The following is a 20,387-nucleotide window of genomic DNA, read 5'->3' on the forward strand; positions in this document are numbered from 1 at the left end:
GAGATCTGAGCAGCCTGCAGACTGCTGGAGTGTGCGCCAACAATTACTTATGCAGATATACTTCAACACAGCAGATCCAAGGGCCGTGTATCATCATCTTCAGTTCTCAGCCAGTCCAGCCAACATTGCTGCGACCTCACCCCAGGGTCGGCAAGGAAACCAAATCCATTCCAGATAGAAGGGCAATCAGTCTGATCCATGCTACCCATCAAGCCAATCTGACTGCCCCCCGAAGATTCAGAGTTGCTGGTTAACATGCCCTGTTATGTATCTGTAGTCCAGAACTCTGAACAGTAATGGGAGAAGATCCCATTTTTCTTTCCATTTCATGTTGATCAGGAATCTCTCCTGCTCTTACCACCTGCCATTGACCTGTGTTGGAAATATTTTCGAGTTTACGCTCAACCTGTCTGGCCAGGTTATGAAAACACCTTCTTTCTCCATCGAGTGGGACTTGAACCAGTTGATCTGAAATAGAGATATTACCTATTGCGTGACATGATTAAAGACAACAAGTCCATTAGCAGACAGTCATTCTCTCCCATCAATTGCTGTAAACTGTTGCCTCTAACCAGTAACTGAAAGACTTATTAACAAGTGTGCTCACTGCCTGTATCTTCTGCAAAGAATTGAAAGAAGCTGGAAGTAAAAAGATTGGAGAATAGAAAGGTCATGGGAAGCAAAAAGAGAAACCTCATCAGATCCTATTGACTGGTGCAATTGGACAGTGTTTCCCAAGTACTTTTTCCTTCACCCTTAACGCTTTAATTAGTGTATGTGTCTGTTTTTAAAAGAGGGCTAGAATTTCAGATTCTTGTAGATTTACCTGATGATGATTTCCAGTTTTGTTCACATGCGTTAGAATTGATTTATTTGTAATAAGTAATAGTTTCTTGTGAAATACAGAAACCATGACAGTACTTACTATTAATAAAGCAAACAAGAAAATTGGGGAGTTGAGTAATTTAATTAGGTTTTCAGTTTTTGTCTGGCTCTGGATTATGAGGCTTTATGTATCAGAAACTTTCCTGAATGGGTTGTGATAACTAAAATTGTTTCCTGTTATGGAGTTATACAGCACAGAAACAGACTCTCTTGCCCAACTCATTCATGTTGACTCGGTTTCCTGAACTGAACTAATGCCTTTTGCCTGGGCTTGGCCCATGTCTTTTAGGAGAAAGTGAGGACTGCAGATGCTGGAGATCAGAGCTGAAAATATGTTGCTGGAAAAGCCCTGCAGGTCAGGCAGCATCCAAGGAACAGGGCTTATGCCCGAATCATCGATTCTCCTGCTCCTTGGATGCTGCCTGACCTGCAGGGCTTTTCCAGCAACAAATTTTCAGCTTTGGCCCATGTCTTTCTCAACATTTCCTATCCATGTACCTATCCAAATGTCTTTTAAATGTTGTAACTATTCTCCCTGAGGGACTTAATAAAAGCAGCTGTCTCAAAATCCAAATTGTGTGTTTGTTAAACTTGTTACCAAATGATTCAGAGAGTGAATTCCAATCCTAATGTAAGAACGTGATTTCAGTTTAAATTATTTGGAAATAAAATGTCTATATCAGAGAAAATGACCATACAGCTGCAAAACTCCAGTTGGTTCATTCTTATTTACGACTTTGTCCAGTCTCTCATGGTTTCATTCTTCTCTGAAGTGGCCAGTGAACACCAGCAGCAGGCACATCCCGAGAATGAACCGTGCAAACAAAATTTTGTCTTTTACTAAAAAGAAGCTTGAGTTTGTTTGGCTGATTTCCCATCAGCAGTTTGTGGTTACCAGATGAGTGATTTGAATACGAAAACCAGCAGCTAACTGCTATCACTCATAAAAGCAGCAACTCTGATATTTTCAGAGTGTGCGGTCTCTCAGATATCGCCAGATTCTGTCAGTAACACTCGGGATGTGGGAGAGGAGGGCTGTCACCTGCACAGCTCAAAAGAAACTATCCTCTCAGGAACCTGAACAGGTCATTATTTATCTTCTCTTTTTCTTTCAACAGCCTTTATATAATCAGCCATCAGATACCAAGCAGTATCATGAGAACATTAGGATGTGAGTTTGAATTTACTTCACTGTGTTTCAATTATATTGTAACCTCGCACCTTGGTGAGAATTGAAGGGTAGATTGGGGAACTGGTTAAAGTGAGAGATCTTGCTGTTTCTGAGATTAGAAACATTAGCACCAAGAAAGGCCATTCAGTCAATCCTACTCTTTGAAAGAGTAACACAGTTAACCCTGCCCTTCCTGCTCCTCCCTGTAGTCCTGCAGGATGTTAACTCTGCCCTTCCTGCCCCTCCTGCCCCTCCTTGTAGTCCTGCAGGATTTCAATTCCAGATGTTTATCCCATTTCTTTTTGAAAGGTATTATTGAATCAACTTTCCTTTGGAAACCCAGATTATTCACAGTTATTACATCTAAAAACGTTTAGTCCATTTTTCGACAGAAGAGATATAAAAGTAAAAGTTGCTGTTATATCTATTTTCTTCCTTGAGCAGAATATTCCTGCATGTCTCCAAAGATATTTAAATGAAAATTAATTTATTAAACTAAATGACTGAGGAGTATAAAGGTGAGTGAGTCATAGAGATGTACAGCACAGAAACAGACCCTTCAGTCCAACTTGTCCATGCCGACCAGATATCCCAACCCAATCTAGTCCCACCTGCCAGGACCCGTCCCATATCCTCCAAACCCTTCCTATTCATATACCCATCCAAATACCTCTTAACTGTTGCAATTGTACCAGCCTCCACCACATCCTTTGGCAGCTCATTCCATGCACGTACCACCCTCTGTGTAAAAATGTTGCCCCTTTTATATTTTTCCCCTCTCACCCTAAACCTCTTAAAGTTGAGTGTATGTGAGGCTGAGGGCTATATTTTCTTTGTTTTTGTTTAAACAGCTTTACTGAAACAGGTTACTGAGGTGAATGTTTCTAAGATGACGACGAGACGAGGAGAGATGTCTTGATGCTCTGATACTTTGTAGATGTGACAACCCTCACTCGCACAGCCCCCTCACCCTCTGCAAGCCCCCTCATTTTTCTCCCACCTACTCGCTCCTCTCAGTCCCTGCACATTCCCCTCTGCACTCCCCACACCTGTCACCCCCTTACCAATGTACACCCTCACTACCCCTCATCCCTGTCAATCTCTACCCCCTCACCCCTGCACTCCCCTCATTTCCTCATGTCCTCACTTCCCTCAACCGTTACTACTCCTCTGTTACTTTCCACCTGCCTCACAACTGTCACTCCCCTCACTTGCCTCAATCCCCTCACCTTTACCTTAAATATCTCCTCACCCAGCTCAACCCCTCATTCTGTGTCATCATCCCTCACCCCATCACCTCATTCCTCACACATTTGCCCAAGTCCCATCCATATGGTAGCTTCGCACTCGTCAAGAAGCCCAGTGCTCCTTTCCTCTCATCCATGACTCTTCATGACCTCCCCATGGACCTCTGCGACCCCAGTGACCTTCTGTGACCCCTGTGATTCTCCATGGCCTTCTGTGACCTCCCCGTAACTCTGAGACCACCACAACCCCCAATGACCCTCTGTGATCTCCTCTGTCTGTTTTCCGTGCGGATCATCAGCGATCGTACGGATTACTGTCCTTTCTCTGTGTGAATCATTTGATGCTGTGTACGGGGTGTTGGCTACTATCAGAGCTTTAAATTTGTTCTCTCGATATTTCAGAAACCAGGTGATGAGGAAGCGGTTGATTTTGTATTTCAAGCGGAGGAACCATGCTCGGAAACATTGGGTGAGGCTGCTTTCCAGTTGCTGATGTCTTTTCTTTTATATCCTCTTACTTCTTGTAATTTGTCTCTTTTGCTGTATAATCCAAGTATTAGCCGTAAAGCTACTTGTTGAATATGTGCAAACCTCAGTCCGGCTGGTTCAAGGGATTCCCAGAATAATACCAATGAAGGCTATTCAGCCCTTTGTGCAGTTGGTAGTCCCATTCCCCTGAGCTTTCTCTGTCCACGAGAGACTTTGTGAAAAACTTAAATGAGGGTTGGGGATTAGTGAGGAGTTGGAGGGACTAAAACCTTAGGGTTGGGGTGAGGGGGCATTATTAGGGTCAGAGCCATGTTTAGCGTCAGGAGGATATAATGGAATTCCAGGGAAGTCTGTCTCTGCAGGCTCCAATTTGCAGTCAGTTTGGAATCTCTTGTAATAACAATCTCCACACAATTGCAGAGAAGTTTTCAGCTTGTATTTTTCCACTTTAACTTTTCAGAAATTGGGAGAGTGCACATGGTATTGTTTCAAACCCAGAACCCAATGTAGAAGAGATGTGGGACCCTGTTTGTAGGGAGTTGCTAAGGCAAAGGTTAGAGGGGCTGAGACTGGCCTGGGACTGCAGGGCCAGGAGCACAGAACTGGGATTATGATCTAGAAATAGTAAGTAATTTAACCTGTGCCTGACTTTATAAACTTCTCTCACAAAGTCATTTCTGTCACCGCTGATCTGCTCTGAATAGCTCCAAGCTCTGTCATGTTAGAGCCATGACTCACTGGGATAGATGTGATCAGGAATTCTGGAGCTGCCCACTCTACCTTGGCAGCAGAATTTCTCTCCTTCACAACAAACTGGCAACTTCAGACAATGAGGAACAGTGAGAGAGATGTGGGCCATGATGAGAATAACAGACCAGCAATGCTCTGCGTGAATGGCAGAGCAGGCTGAAGGGACTGAATGATCCACTCATGTTCATTATTCCTATGTTTATTGGCATTTCCTCTAACAACGCCTGCTGTTTGAGAGGGAGCAGAGTCAGTGGTTACTTCTATGCAGTGTTGAAGAGATTGAGAGAATTGTCCCAAAGCCCTATCCTTTCATCTTTTTTAGGAACAGAAATTTTGTCAACGGTATGACCAGCTGATGGAAGTCTGGGAAAAGAAGATTGAACGTATTGAGAGTAACCCACGGCGACGAGCCAGGGAAAACAAGGTGCGGGAATACTATGAGCGACAGTTTCCAGAGATTCGCAAACAGCGAGAGCTGCAGGAACGAATGCAAAGGTACAAAGTCATGGAGTCCCACAACACAGAGACAGGCCCTTTGGCCCTAACGGGTGAATGTTCACCAAAATGTCCCTGCGCTTGGCCCATATCCTTCTGATGGGAGCAAGTGAGGACCACAGATTCTGGAGATCAGAGTCGAGAGCGGGGTGCTGGAAAAGCACAGCAGGTCAGGCAGCACCCGAGGAACATTCCTGATGAAGGCCTCTTGCCCGAAACATCAATTTTCCTGCTCCTCGGATGGTACCTGACCTGCTATGCTTTTCCAGCACCACACTCTCAACACATAATCCCTCTCATCCTTTCCTATCTATGTATTTGTCCGAATACCTTTCTAAATGTTGTTAAAATACCCCACCTCAACCACTTCCAATGGCAGCTCATTCCATGTGTGTACCACACTCTGTCTAACAAGTTGCCCCTCAGGTTCCCTTTTATTCTTTCTCCTCTAACCTTGAACTGATGCCGTCTAGCCCTTGATTCCCCAATCCTAGGAAAAAGACTGAATGCATTCTCCTTATCCATGTCTGTCATGATCTTATACACCTCTGTAAGGTCTGCACTCATTCTACTAGACTGTAAACAAAAAGTCCTAGCTTAGAACATAGAAGCGTACAGCACAGAACAGGCCCTCTGGCCCACAATGTTGTGCCGAGATTTAATCCTTATGGAAAATATAGGAACTTAACCTACACACTCCTCAACTCACTGCTATCCATGTGGATATCCAGATGTCGCTTAAATATCTTCAATGAGTCTGCTTCCATCACCACCGCTGGCAACACATTCCATGCATTCACAACTCTCTGTGAAAGAACCTACCTCTGATGTTTCCTTTATACCTTCCTCCTAATATCTTCAAACTATGACTCCTCGTACCAGTCAATCCTGCCCTGGGGAAAAGTCTCTGGCTATTGACTCTATCTATTCCTCTCATTATTTTGTACACCTTGATCAGGTCACGTCGCTTCCACCTTCTCTCCAGAGAGAAAAGCCCGAGCTTATTCAACCTTTCTTCATCAGACAAGCCCTCCCAGTCCAGGCAGCATCCTGGTAAACCTGCTTTGCACCCTCTCCAAAGCCTCTATCTTTCCTATAGTAGGGCGACCAGAACTGGACACAATATTCCAAGTGTGGTCTCACCAGGGACTTGTAGAGCTGCAGCAAAACCTTGCGGCTCTTGAACTCGATCCTCCTGTTAATGAAAGCCAAAACACCATATGTTTTCATAACAACCCTATCCACTTGGGTGGCAACTTTGAGGGATCTATGTACTTGCACACCCTGATCCCTCTGTTCCTCCACACTGCCAAGAATCCTGTCTTTAATCCTATATTCAGCATTCGAGTTTGACCTTCCAAAATGCATTACTTCACATTTATCCAGGTTGAACTCCATCTGCCATTTCTCAGCCCAGCTCTGCATCCTGTCTATGTCACACTGCAGCCTGCAATAGCCCTCGATACTATCGATGACACCTCCAACCTTTGTGTCATCGGCAAATTTACTAACCCACCCCTCAACCTCCTCATCCAAGTCATTTATAAAAACTACAAAGAGCAGAGGCCCAAGAACAGAGCCCTGTGGGACACCACTCAATACTGACCTCCAGGCAGAATACTTTCCATCGACAACCACTCTCTGCCTTCTGTCGGCCAGCCAATTCTGAATCCAGATAGCCAAATCGCCCTGTATCCCATACTTCCTGACTTTATGAATGAGCCTACCGTGGGGAACCTTATCAAATGCCTTGCTGAAGTCCATATACACTACATCCACTGCTAGACCTTCATCGACCTGTCTTGTCACCTCCTCAAAGAACTTAATAAGGTTTGTGAGGCATGACCTGTCCCTCACAAAGCCATGCCGCCTGCCTTTAATCCCACCATGCTTTGCCAAATAGTTATAAATCCTATCATTCTGGATTCTTTCCAAATCTTTGCTGGCCACAGACATAAGACTGACTGGTCTGTATTTGCCAGGGATTTCCCTGTGACCTTTTTTGAAACCTTGTCTAACCTCTCCCTATAAATCAGACCATTGAGTCCTGGCAACATCCTTGTAAATTTCTTCTGCACTCTTTCCAGTTTAATAACATCCTTCCTATAGCAAAGTGACCAAATCTGAACAATACTCCAAGTGAGGCCTCACCAACATCTTGTATAATGGCAACATAACTTCCCAACTCCTTTACTCAGTATGATGAAGGTCAGTGTCCCAAAAGTCGTCTTCACTGCCCTGTCTATCTGTGACTCCACTTTCAGAGAACTGTGAACCTGAACTCCAAGGTCTCTCTGTTCCACTACACTCCTTAAGGTCCTACCATTCACCATGAAACTCCTACCTTAATTTGACTTTCCAAAATATTAAACTCTATTTGCCATTTCTTGGCCCACTAGCCCAGCTGATCAAGGTCCTGCTGCAATTTCTGATAACCCTCCTCACTGTCCACAATATCGCTTATTTTAGTGTCATCTGCAAACTTACTTTCAATGCCTTGTACATTCTCATCCAAATTATTGATATAAATAACAAACAGTCATGAGCCCAGCACCGACCCCTGAGGCACTCCATTAATCACAGGCCTGCAGACAGACAAGCATCCTTCCACTATTACTCTCTGCTTTCTACCATCAAGCTAATTGTCTATCCAATTTGCCAGCTCCCCCTGGATTCCATGCCATCTAACCTTCCAGAGCAGCCTCCCATGTGGAACCTTACCAAAGGCCTTTCTGAAATCCATATAGACTGCATCTACCACCCTGCCCTCATCAACCTTTCTGGTCACTTCATCAATAAAATTTCTGAGTCCCGATCTCCCACTCACAATGCCATACTGACTACTCCTAATCAAACATTGTCTGAAGACAGTAAACTCCACTTACAGAATCATAGAGTTATAGAAATGTACAGCACAGAAACAGACCATCCAGTCCAACTTGTCCATGTCGACCAGATATCCCAACCCAATCTAGTCCCACCTGCCAGCACCCGGCCCATATCCCTCCAAACCCTTCCTATTCATATACCCATCCAGATGGATTTTAAATGTTGCAATTGTACCAGCCTCCACCACATCCCCTGGCAGTTCATTCCATACAAGTACCATCTTCTGCGTGAAAAGGTTGCCCCTTAGGTCTCTTTTATATCTTTCCCCTCTCACCCTAAACCTGGACTCCCCAACTCCAGGGAAGAGACTTTGTCTATATATTCTATCCATGCCCCTCATGATTTTATAAACCTCTATAAGGTCACCCCTCAGCCTCCGACGCTCCAGGGAAAACAGCCCCAGCCTGTTCAGCCTCTCCCTATAGCTCAAACCCTCCAACCCTGGCAACATCCTTGTAAAACTTTCAAGTTTCACAACATCTTTCTGACAAGATGGAGACCAGAATTGCATTCAATATTCCAAAAGTGGCCTAACCAATGTCCTGTACAGCCGCATCATGACCTCCCAACTCCTGTACTCCATACTCTGACCAATAAAGGAAAGCATACCAAACACCTCCTTCACTATCCTATCTACCTGTGACTCCACTTTCAAGGAGCTATGAACCTGCACTCCAAGGTCCCTTTGTTCAGCAACACTCCTGAGGACCTTACCATTAAGTGTATAAGTCCTGCTAAGATTTGCTTTCCCAAAATACAGCATCTCGTATTTATCTAAATTAAACTCCGTCCGCCATTCCTCAGTCCATTGGCCCATCTGATCAAGACCCCATTGTAATATGAGGTAACTTTCTTCACTGTCCACTACACCTCCAATTTTAGTGTCATCTAACTATACCTGTTTTATATAAATGATGAAAAGTAGTGGACCCAGCACCGATCCTTGTAGCACTCCACTGGTCACAGGCCTCCAGTCTGAAAAACAATCAGATTGATTTCTGACAGATCGAATTATACTGTAGTAAGTTAGCAGCAAGTTGAGAGCAGTTATTCAGCATTGAGCTCTGCATACTCCCAACTAATCAAACCTTTGCCATGAACTTTTACTCTTTATCGTTGTAGTGTATGTTATGGATCTTGCTGCATTCAGTTAATTGGAACAGTTTGATAATTGGGGATGGTTTTTCATACACCCAAGAGTTCAGCAAACTTCAATGCAACAAAGTGTCATTGTTGTTTGACAGATTTTGCTTTTACCTTGAGCATCATGCACCCCACATGTATCTGTGAGAAAGTGACCGTTCACAGAATGTGATAGTCCTGAGCTATTGTTCTTCAGATAGAGATTTACTTGTTCTTGATTTCCTTTATCAGCAGGGTAGGACAGCGAGGCTGCACACTGTCAGCAGCTGGGGCTCGGAGTGAGCATGAAATCTCTGAAATTATTGATGGGCTTTCAGAACAAGAGGTGAGTTTTCTCTTTACAAACTGTCACACTGCATTCTCTTAGGGATTTACCACAGTTTTGTCTCTTGTCCCAGGACAGTGTGGGTTTGGAGCTGGGGGCTCATGACAGTCGAGTGCATGTAGGATGAGTCAACAAGGAACAGTCTACTTACTGTGAACAGACACCGTCCCTCACAGGGACACAGTACAGGTCACAGTCCGAGGGCTAGTGCCATTGAGCAGTCTTCGAATCTTTCTCCCTCGGATGACCTCGGGTGAAAAATCACTGGGAGTTAGAAACAATTTGTTCCTCCTTGTCTTTGCACTTGTCACTTACGAGAGTTTGTGAAGACTGGAAATTCTGAGGGGAAAACAGGGGGTTGTACTGACATAATTACTGAATCAATTAATGTGTTTCCTGAATTTGGAGAATTTGGGGGAGTTTTTTTCTTAAGGTGTTTGTGGCTTCATTGAACTCCTTTTTTTTAATATTAAATATTCATTCAGAAAATAAAGAAAACTTTGCTGATGTTCCTCCCTAAACTGACAGTTCTGAGAGACTAATAACCCTGTCAGAATTTTACTAAAGCTGGAAAGTTTTGATACTTGAATCTTGATATCCCTCAGGGAAAGCTGCCCATACCCCTCAGTGTTCCCAATCCCCCCACAGTTTGTTCATCTGCTAAAGTAATCAGGATGCAGCGAATTCCTCTCAATGAGTACAGTTCTCTTTGAAGGGGAATAAAGCACCTTGGAGGGGACTATGGAGGCAGGCTGCCTGCTTCAGGAGGTGCAACAACCCTGGGCTGCACTCAGTTATGTTCAGAGTGATGAGGATGTACAAGCAGCAAGTTGCTCGCTGCACGCCAGGCAGCTCCTGGAGGAAAGGTGTCACCAGTGAAGTTTGCATTCTTTTCCCTGTAGGACACAGAGAAGCAGATGCGACAATTAGCTGTCGTTCCACCAATGCTGTTCGATGCAGACCAACAACGTGTTAAATTTATCAACATGAATGGGTTAATGGAAGATCCCATGAAGGTGTACAAGGAACAGCAGCTTCTAAACCATTGGGGAGACCATGAAAAAGAGATCTTCAGAGAAAAGTAAGGATCATTTGAAGGTGTTTGTTTTTATTGACTGGCTGGAGTCCCTGTACTCCTAGCCAGGGGGACAGAGGGGCTCTTGTCAAATATTAAAATAAATTTTCTAACACTCTTGCTGCATAAGACACTTACTATTGGTGGTGTGTGTCCGGGAATTTTTACTGACTGGCACACTGGTTGCCTTATTATAGCAAGGAAATTATTAAACTGGAAAGGGTTTGGAAAAGATTTACCAAGATGTTGTCAGGGTTTGAGGTATAAAAATAGACTGGAAAGGCTGTGATTTTTTTTTCACTGGAGCATAGGAAGTTGAAGGTTAACCTTACTGAGGTTTATAAAATCATGAAGGGCATAGTTAAGGTGTATGACAACGGTTTTTTATAGAATCATAGAATTCCTATAGTGTGAAAGCAGGCCATTCGGCCGATTGAGTCCAGACTGACCCTCCAAAGCACATCCCATCCAGACTCACCACCCCCACCCTATTTCTGTAACCCTGCATTTCCCATGGCCAATCCTTGTACATCTTTGGACTGTCGGAGGAAACTGGAGCACCTGGAAGAAACCCACACAGACATGGATAGAATGTGCCAGCTCCACACAGACAGTCACTTTAAGGTGGAATTGAACCCGGATCCCTGGCGCTGCGAGGCAGCAGTGCTAACCACTGAGCCACCGTGTCATCCAAAGGATGGGTGAGTTCAAAACTAAAGCATGAATTTTTAAGGTAAGAAGAGAAAAATTTAAAAAGAACATGAGGGTCAAGAGAGTGACCTGCCAAAGGAAATGGTGGATGCAGGTCCAGTTGCAACGTTTGAGGTCATTTGGCTAAGTCTGTGAATAGGAGAGATTTGGAGAGAGATGGCGAAGCTTTGGCAGATGGGACAAGTTTAGTTTGGGAACATGATGAGCATGGACTGGTCAGACTAAAGGGTCTGTTTTCATGCTGTGTGATTCTCGGACTTTATCAAGCTGATGATGGAAAGGGACAAAGTATTGGAAGTTAGTCCTCAGCGTAGGCTCGGCTGATGGTTCACAGAAGCATAGGAATAGGCAGATGGCCCCATGAGCCTTCTCCATCATTCAATATGATCATGGCTGATCATGGTGCGTAATACCCAATCCCACCCTCACCCCCCCATATCCCTTGATCCTTTTAGCCATGAGCTATATCTACTTCCTACTTGAATACACACAATATTTTAGCCTTGACCATTTTCTGTGGCAGAGAATTCCACAGGCTCACCACTCTCTGGGTGAAGAAATTTCTCCTCATCTCAGTCCTAAAAGGTTGATCCTTATCCTTAAACCATGACCCCTGGCTGCAGACTCTCCCTCCACTGGGAACATTCTTCCTGCATCAACCTGGTCAGTTCAGTTAGAATTTTATAGCTTTCTATGAGGCCCCAGCTATTTCCTCTCTCACTTCACTCAGTAATCTGAGATAGTTCCCATCCGGACCTGGGCACGTGTCCATCTTAATGCCTCTTAGAATGGTTTGCGATTTTTGAAAAGATTTTGTAGCTCAGATTGTGGATCAGATTGTAAGTTTGCTCGCTGAGCTGTTGGGTTTGTTCTCAGACGTTTCGTCACCAGGCTCAGTAACATCATCAGTGAGCCTCTGGTGAAACGCTGGTGTTCTGTCCCGCTTGCTATTTGTGTGTCTTGGTCTGTTGTGGTGGGTGATATCATTTCCAGTTCTTGTTTTGAGAGCTTGGTAAATGGGGTCCAATTTGTTGTGTTTATTCATGGAGTTCCAGTTTGAATGCCAGGCCTCCAGGAATTCCTGTGTGTGTCTTTGTTTAGCCTGTCCCAGGATGGCTGTATTGTCCCAGTTGAACTAGTGTGTTCATCTGTGTGTATGGATACCAATGATAGTTGGTCATGTCTTTTGGTGGCTTGTTAGTGGTCATGTATCCTGGTGGCTAGTTTCCTGCCCAGTTGTCCAATGTAATGTTTGTTGCACCCCCTGCAAGGTATTTTGTATATGATGCTCGTTCTGCTGGTTCTTGGTACAGGGTCCTTTAAATTCATCAGTAGCTGTTCGGTGGTAGGTTTGTGGGCTACCATGATGTCTTTAATGTATAACAGGATGGCTAGAGTCTCTGGGCGGATTGTATCGTCTTGTTTAGGTCTGTTGTGTAGGAATTGGTGGACTGCGCTTATCAGGTACCCGTTGTTGCTGAATACGTTGTACAGGTGTTTTTCCTCAGCTTCTCTTAGTTTGTGGGTGCTGCAGTGTGTTGTGGCTCATTTAAATAATGTCCCAATGCACCTCCATTTGTGAGCGTTAGGATGATTGCTCCTGTAGTTGAGTATCTGGTTAGTGTGTGGGGCTTTCCTGTAGACGTTGGTCTGCAGCTTTCTATTGGCTTTTCGCTCTAGTGTGGCGTCTACGAAAGGGAGTCTATTGTTGTTCTCTTCCTCTTTAGTGAACTTTATACCAGTCAGAATGTTGTTAATGTGTTTGTGTGTGTTACTTCTAATTTGTTGTGTTTTGCGATGACAAAGGTGTCATCCACATAGCAGATCCAAAGATTGGGCTGGATCGTGGGAAAGGCTGTTTGTCCTAACCTCTGCATAACTGCTTCTGCTAAGAGTCCTGATATTGGTGATCCCATGGGCGTCCCATTGATTTGTTTGTAGATCTTGTTGTTGAAGGTGAAGTGGGTTGTTAAGCACAGTTTGTTGTTACCAGTTTGAGGATGCTGTCCTTGCTGATGGAGTTGGTGCTGTCAGGTGTTTGTGTCTTTGGTTCGTCTAGCAGTGGGTCCAATGTTTCTTTGGCCAGGGTGATGTTTATTGATGTGAATAGCGCCATCATGGTTTCCTTCAGTGTATCCATACACACAGACGAAGAGGGACATTAGTTCAACTGGGACTATACATCCATCCTGGGACAAGCTAAACAGAGACATGCACGGGAATTCCTGGAGGCCTGGCATTCAAACAGGAACTCCATCAATAAGCACATTGATTTATCAACCTCTGAGAAAAAGAACTGGAAATGATATCACCCACCGTAACAGACCAAGACACACAAATAGAAAGTGGGACAGAACACCAGCGCTTCACCAGAGGCTCACTGATGATGTTACTGAGCATGGTGACGAAACGTCTGAGAACAAACCCACCAGCTCAGCGAGCAAACTTACAACCTGGCATTTTAGAATACTCAACACGTCCTCCTTCTGCCAATCAAGTAATCAAACATCTATCCCTAGCCTCAACATCCGTCATAGCTCTCTCCCCAGTGAATGCCAATGCAAAATACTCACGAAGAATCTCACCCATTTTCTCTGACTGCCCTTCTTTGTCCTTGAGTGGGCCACCCCTGTCTCGAGTTACCCTCTTGCACCTTATACACGAATAAAAGGTTTTGGGATTTTCCTTAAGCCTGTTTGCTAAAGATATTTCATGACCCGTTTCAGTCCTCTTCATTCATGGTTTCAGATTGGTCCAACATTCCCGGTATTCTTCCAAAGCTTCATCTGTCTTCAGTCGCCTAGACCTTATGTATGCTTCCTTTTTCCTCTTAGCTAGTCTCACAATTTCACCTGTCATCTGGGGTTCCCTAATCTTGCCATTTCTATCCTTCATTTTCACAGGGGCATATCTGTTCTGTACTATAATCAACCCCTTTTTAAAAGCCTCCCACATATAAATGTGGATTTACCTTCAAACAGCTGCTTACAACCCGCAATACCCAGCTCCTGCCAAATTTTGTTATAATTAGCCTTCCTCCAATTTAACACTCTTCCATTAAGACCACTCTTGTCTTTGTCTAAAACTTATGGAATTGTGATCACTAGACCCAACGTAATCCCCTGCTGAAACTTCACCCACCTGGCTGGGCTCATTCCCCAACACCAGGTCCAGTAAGGTCCATCCTGAGTTGCATTTAGTTCCCTTGTGTAAATCGTTAAGGTGTATTGTGAATTGCTGGGATCCCTGCAGTACCCCATTAGTCACTGCCTGCTATTCAGATAAAGAGTTTCTTTCTCTGTTTCCTGTCGGCCAATCAGTTATCTGTCCATCTCAGTGCACGATCCCTAATCCCAGGTGCACGATCCCTAATCCCAGGTGCACGATCCCTAATCCCAGGTGGGTTAACTTGACACATTAATCTCTAGCATGGGGCTTTGTCGAAAGTTTTCTGAAAGTCCAAATAAACCACATCCACTGACTTCCTCTCATCAAAACCTGCTCGTTACACCCTCAGAGAATTGGTAGATTTGTCAAGCATGATTTCCTTTTTGTAAATCTAATCTGACTCTGTCTGATGCTGTCACTGTTTTCCAAGTGCTAAGCTATTAAATCTTTTATAATGGACTTCCACATTTTCTCCACTCCTTTTCTCTTCCTCTCCTTTATCAAACAGTACAATTACATTAGCTCCACTCCAATCTGTGGGAACTCTTCCAAAACTAAAAGAACCTTGAAAGGTGACTGCCAATGTACCTGTCATTTCTAGCGCAACCTCCTTAAGAAAACAGAAGAGGACAGCACAAGAACAGGCCCTTCAGCCCACCAACACTGTGCCAACACAAGATGTCTTCCTAAACTAAAAACCTTTTGCCTGTATGTGGCCGGTGCCCCTCTATGCGGTCAGTGTCCCCCTATGTGGACTGTGTCCCTCCATGCGGTCAGTGTCCCCCTATGCGGTCAGTGTCCCTCTATGCGGCCTGTGTCCCCCTATGCGGTCAGTGTCCCCCTATGTGGCCTGTGTCCACCTATGCGGTCAGAGTCCCTCTATGCGGTCGGTGTCCCCCTATGCGGTCAGTGTCCCTCTATGCGGTCAGTGTCCCCCTATGCGGCCTGTGTCCCTCTATGCGGTCAGTGTCCCTCAATGCGGCCGGTGTCCCTCTATGCGGCCTGTGTCCCTCTATGCGGTCAGTGTCCCTCTGTGCGGTCAGTGTCCCCCTATGCGGTCAGTGTCCCTCTATGCGGCCAGTGTCCCTCTATGCGGCCAGTGTCCCCCTATGCGGTCAGTGTTCCTCTATGCGGTCAGTGTCCCTCTATGCGGCCTGTGTCCCTCTATGCAGCCTGTGTCCCCCTATGCGGTCATTGTCCCTCTATGCGGTCATGGTCCCTCTATGCGTCCTGTGTCCCTCTATGCGGCCTGTGTCCCTCTATGCGGTCAGTGTCCCTCTATGCGGTCAGTGTCCCCCTATGCGGTCAGTGTTCCTCTATGCGGTCAGTGTCCCTCTATGCGGCCTGTGTCCCTCTATGCGGTCAGTGTCCCTCTATGCGGCCAGTGTCCCCCTATGCGGTCAGTGTCCCCCTATGCGGCCTGTGTCCCTCTATGCGGTCAGTGTCCCCCTATGCGGTCAGTGTCCCTCTATGCGGTCAGTGTTCCTCTATGCGGTCAGTGTCCCTCTATGCTGCCTGTGTCCCTCTATGCGGTCAGTGTCCCTCTATGCGGCCTGTGTCCCTCTATGCGGCCAGTGTCCCTCTATGCGGCCTGTGTCCCTCTATGTGGTCAGTGTCCCCCTATGCGGTCATTGTCCCACTATGCGGTCAGTGTCCCTCTATGCTTCCTGTGTCCCTCTATGTGGTCAGTGTCCCTCTATGCGGTCAGTGTCCCCCTATGCGGCCTGTGTCCCTCTATGCGGTCAGTGTCCCCCTATGCGGTCAGTGTCTCTCTATGCTGCCTGTGTCCCTCTATGCGGTCAGTGTCCCTCTATGCGGTCAGTGTCCCCCTATGCAGCCTGTGTCCCTCTATGCGGTCAGTGTCCCCCTATGCGTCCTGTGTCCCCCTATGCAGCCTGTGTCCCTCTATGCAGTCAGTGTCCCCCTATGCGGTCAGTGTCTCTCTATGCGGTCAGTGTCCCTCTATGCGGTCAGTGTCCCCCTATGTGGCCTGTGTCCCCCTATGCGGTCAGTGTCCCCCATGCGGTCAGTGTCCCTCTATGCGGTCAGTGTCCCCCTATGCGGCCAGTGTCCCTCTATGCGGTCAGTGTCCCCCTATGCGGCCTGTGTCCCCCTATGCGGCCTGTGTCCCTCTATGCGGTCAGTGTCCCTCTATGCGGTCAGTGTCCCTCCATGCGGCCTGTGTCCCTCCATGCGGCCTGTGTCCCTCCATGCGGCCAGTGTCCCTCTATGCGGCCTGTGTCCCCCTATGCAGCCTGTGTCCCTCTATGCGGTCAGTGTCCCTCTATGCGTCCTGTGTCCCCCTATGCGGTCAGTGTCCCTCTATGCGGTCAGTGTCCCGCCATGCGGCCTGTGTCCCTCCATGCGGTCAGTGTCCCTCTATGCGGCCTGTGTCCCTCTATGCGATCAGTGTCCCCTTATGCGGCCTGTGTCCCTCCATGCGGTCAGTGTCCCTCTATGCGATCAGTGTCCCTCCATGCGGTCAGTGTCCCTCTATGCGATCAGTGTCCCTCTATGCGGTCAGTGTCCCTCTATGCGATCAGTGTCCTCTATGCGGCCTGTGTCCCTCTATGCGGTCAGTGTCCCCCTATGCGATCAGTGTCCCTCTATGCGGTCAGTGTCCCCCTATGCGGTCAGTGTCCCCCCATGCGATCAGTGTCCCCCTATGCGGTCAGTGTCCCCCTATGCGGCCTGTGTCACTCTATGCGGTCAGTGTCCCCCTATGCGGCTTGTGTCCCCCTATGCGGTCAGTGTCCCCCTATGCGGCCTGTGTCCCTCTATGCGACCTGTGTCCCCCTATGCGGCTTGTGTCCCCCTATGTGGTCAGTGTCCCTCTATGCGGTCAGTGTCCCTCTATGCGGCCTGTGTCCCCCTATGCGGTCAGTGTCCCCCTATGTGGCCTGTGTCCAGCTATGCGGTCAGAGTCCCTCTATGTGGTCGGTGTCCCCCTATGCGGTCAGTGTCCCTCTATGCGGTCAGTGTCCCCCTATGCGGCCTGTGTCCCTCTATGCGGCCTGTGTCCCTCTATGCGGTCAGTGTCCCCCTATGCGGTCATTGTCCCTCTATGCGGTCAGTGTCCCTCTATGCTTCCTGTGTCCCTCTATGTGGTCAGTGTCCCTCTATGCGGTCAGTGTCCCCCTATGCGGCCTGTGTCCCTCTATGCGGTCAGTGTCCCCCTATGCGGTCAGTGTCTCTCTATGCTGCCTGTGTCCCTCTATGCGGTCAGTGTCCCTCTATGCGGTCAGTGTCCCCCTATGCAGCCTGTGTCCCTCTATGCGGTCAGTGTCCCCCTATGCGTCCTGTGTCCCCCTATGCAGCCTGTGTCCCTCTATGCAGTCAGTGTCCCCCTATGCGGTCAGTGTCTCTCTATGCAGTCAGTGTCCCTCTATGCGGTCAGTGTCCCCCTATGTGGCCTGTGTCCCCCTATGCGGTCAGTGTCCCCCATGCGGTCAGTGTCCCTCTATGCGGTCAGTGTCCCCCTATGCGGCCAGTGTCCCTCTATGCGGTCAGTGTCCCCCTATGCGGCCTGTGTCCCCCTATGCGGCCTGTGTCCCTCTATGCGGTCAGTGTCCCTCTATGCGTCCTGTGTCCCCCTATGCGGTCAGTGTCCCTCCATGCGGCCTGTGTCCCTCCATGCGGCCTGTGTCCCTCTATGCGGTCAGTGTCCCTCTATGCGGCCTGTGTCCCCCTATGCGGCCTGTGTCCCTCTATGCGGTCAGTGTCCCTCTATGCGTCCTGTGTCCCCCTATGCGGTCAGTGTCCCTCTATGCGGTCAGTGTCCCTCCATGCGGCCTGTGTCCCTCCATGCGGTCAGTGTCCCTCTATGCGGCCTGTGTCCCTCTATGCGATCAGTGTCCCCTTATGCGGCCTGTGTCCCTCCATGCGGTCAGTGTCCCTCTATGCGATCAGTGTCCCTCCATGCGGTCAGTGTCCCTCTATGCGATCAGTGTCCCTCTATGCGGTCAGTGTCCCTCTATGCGATCAGTGTCCTCTATGCGGCCTGTGTCCCTCTATGCGGTCAGTGTCCCCCTATGCGATCAGTGTCCCTCTATGCGGTCAGTGTCCCCCTATGCGATCAGTGTCCCCCTATGCGGTCAGTGTCCCCCTATGCGGCCTGTGTCACTCTATGCGGTCAGTGTCCCCCTATGCGGCTTGTGTCCCCCTATGCGGTCAGTGTCCCCCTATGCGGCCTGTGTCCCTCTATGTGGCTTGTGTCCCCCTATGTGGCTTGTGTCCCCCATGTGGTCAGTGTCCCTCTATGCGGTCAGTGTCCCTCTATGCGGCCTGTGTCCCCCTATGCGGTCAGTGTCCCCCTATGTGGCCTGTGTCCACCTATGCGGTCAGAGTCCCTCTATGCGGTCGGTGTTCCCCTATGCGGTCAGTGTCCCTCTATGCGGTCAGTGTCCCCCTATGCGGCCTGTGTCCCTCTATGCGGTCAGTGTCCCTCAATGCGGCCTGTGTCCCTCTATGCGGCCTGTGTCCCTCTATGCGGTCAGTGTCCCTCTGTGCGGTCAGTGTCCCCCTATGCGGTCAGTGTCCCTCTATGCGGCCAGTGTCCCTCCATGCGGCCTGTGTCCCTCTATGCGGTCAGTGTCCCTCTATGTGGCCAGTGTCCCCCTATGCGGTCAGTGTTCCTCTATGCGGTCAGTGTCCCTCTATGCGGCCTGTGTCCCTCTATGCAGCCTGTGTCCCCCTATGCGGTCATTGTCCCTCTATGCGGTCATGGTCCCTCTATGCGTCCTGTGTCCCTCTATGCGGCCTGTGTCCCTCTATGCGGTCAGTGTCCCTCTATGCAGCCAGTGTCCCCCTATGCGGTCAGTGTTCCTCTATGCGGTCAGTGTCCCTCTATGCGGCCTGTGTCCCTCTATGCGGCCTTTGTCCCTCTATGCGGTCAGTGTCCCTCTATGCGGCCAGTGTCCCCCTATGTGGTCAGTGTTCCTCTATGCGGTCAGTGTCCCTCTATGCGGCCTGTGTCCCTCTATGCAGCCTGTGTCCCCCTATGCGGTCATTGTCCCTCTATGCGGTCATGGTCCCTCTATGCGTCCTGTGTCCCTCTATGCGGCCTGTGTCCCTCTATGCGGTCAGTGTCCCTCTATGCGGTCAGTGTCCCCCTATGCGGTCAGTGTTCCTCTATGCGGTCAGTGTCCCTCTATGCGGCCTGTGTCCCTCTATGCGGTCAGTGTCCCCCTATGCGGTCAGTGTCCCCCTATGCGGTCAGTGTTCCTCTATGCGGCCTGTGTCCCTCTATGCGGCCTGTGTCCCTCTATGTGGTCAGTGTCCCCCTATGCGGTCATTGTCCCTCTATGCGGTCAGTGTCCCTCTATGCGTCCTGTGTCCCTCTATGTGGTCAGTGTCCCTCTATGCGGTCAGTGTCCCCCTATGCGGCCTGTGTCCCTCTATGCGGTCAGTGTCCCCCTATGCGGTCAGTGTCTCTCTATGCTGCCTGTGTCCCTCTATGCGGTCAGTGTCCCTCTATGCGGCCTGTGTCCCTCTATGCGGCCTGTGTCCCTCTATGCGGTCAGTGTCCCCCTATGCGGTCAGTGTCCCTCTATGCGGTCAGTGTTCCTCTATGCGGTCAGTGTCCCTCTATGCTGCCTGTGTCCCTCTATGCGGTCAGTGTCCCTCTATGCGGCCTGTGTCCCTCTATGCGGCCAGTGTCCCTCTATGCGGCCTGTGTCCCTCTATGTGGTCAGTGTCCCCCTATGCGGTCATTGTCCCCCTATGCGGTCATTGTCCCTCTATGCGTCCTGTGTCCCTCTATGTGGTCAGTGTCCCCCTATGCGGTCAGTGTCCCCCTATGCGGCCTGTGTCCCTCTATGCGGTCAGTGTCCCTCTATGCGGTCAGTGTCCCCCTATGCGGTCAGTGTCTCTCTATGCTGCCTGTGTCCCTCTATGCGGTCAGTGTCCCTCTATGCGGTCAGTGTCCCCCTATGCAGCCTGTGTCCCTCTATGCGGTCAGTGTCCCCCTATGCGTCCTTTGTCCCCCTATGCAGCCTGTGTCCCTCTATGCGGTCAGTGTCCCCCTATGCGGCCTGTGTC

General features: G+C 48.4%; 1 protein-coding gene across 8 annotated transcripts in view; it reads left to right on the forward strand.

Annotated features, from left to right (window-relative positions):
• The window catches only part of ncor2 (nuclear receptor corepressor 2), a 246,500-nt gene that overhangs the window by 93,265 nt on the left and 132,848 nt on the right, over nt 1-20,387 (forward strand). For 7 of the 8 annotated variants that reach the window (XM_060843298.1, XM_060843304.1, XM_060843302.1 and 4 more), the window contains 5 exons: nt 2,004-2,056; nt 3,706-3,772; nt 4,865-5,037; nt 9,301-9,394; nt 10,297-10,475. In XM_060843298.1, the coding sequence (XP_060699281.1) occupies nt 2,004-2,056; nt 3,706-3,772; nt 4,865-5,037; nt 9,301-9,394; nt 10,297-10,475 (566 nt within the window). The remainder of the gene's footprint in view (nt 1-2,003; nt 2,057-3,705; nt 3,773-4,864; nt 5,038-9,300; nt 9,395-10,296; nt 10,476-20,387) is intronic. The other variant, XM_060843300.1, reaches the window with a different exon arrangement.

This window comes from Hemiscyllium ocellatum, chromosome 24, assembly GCF_020745735.1.
Source record: "Hemiscyllium ocellatum isolate sHemOce1 chromosome 24, sHemOce1.pat.X.cur, whole genome shotgun sequence".
Lineage (NCBI taxonomy): Eukaryota > Metazoa > Chordata > Chondrichthyes > Orectolobiformes > Hemiscylliidae > Hemiscyllium > Hemiscyllium ocellatum.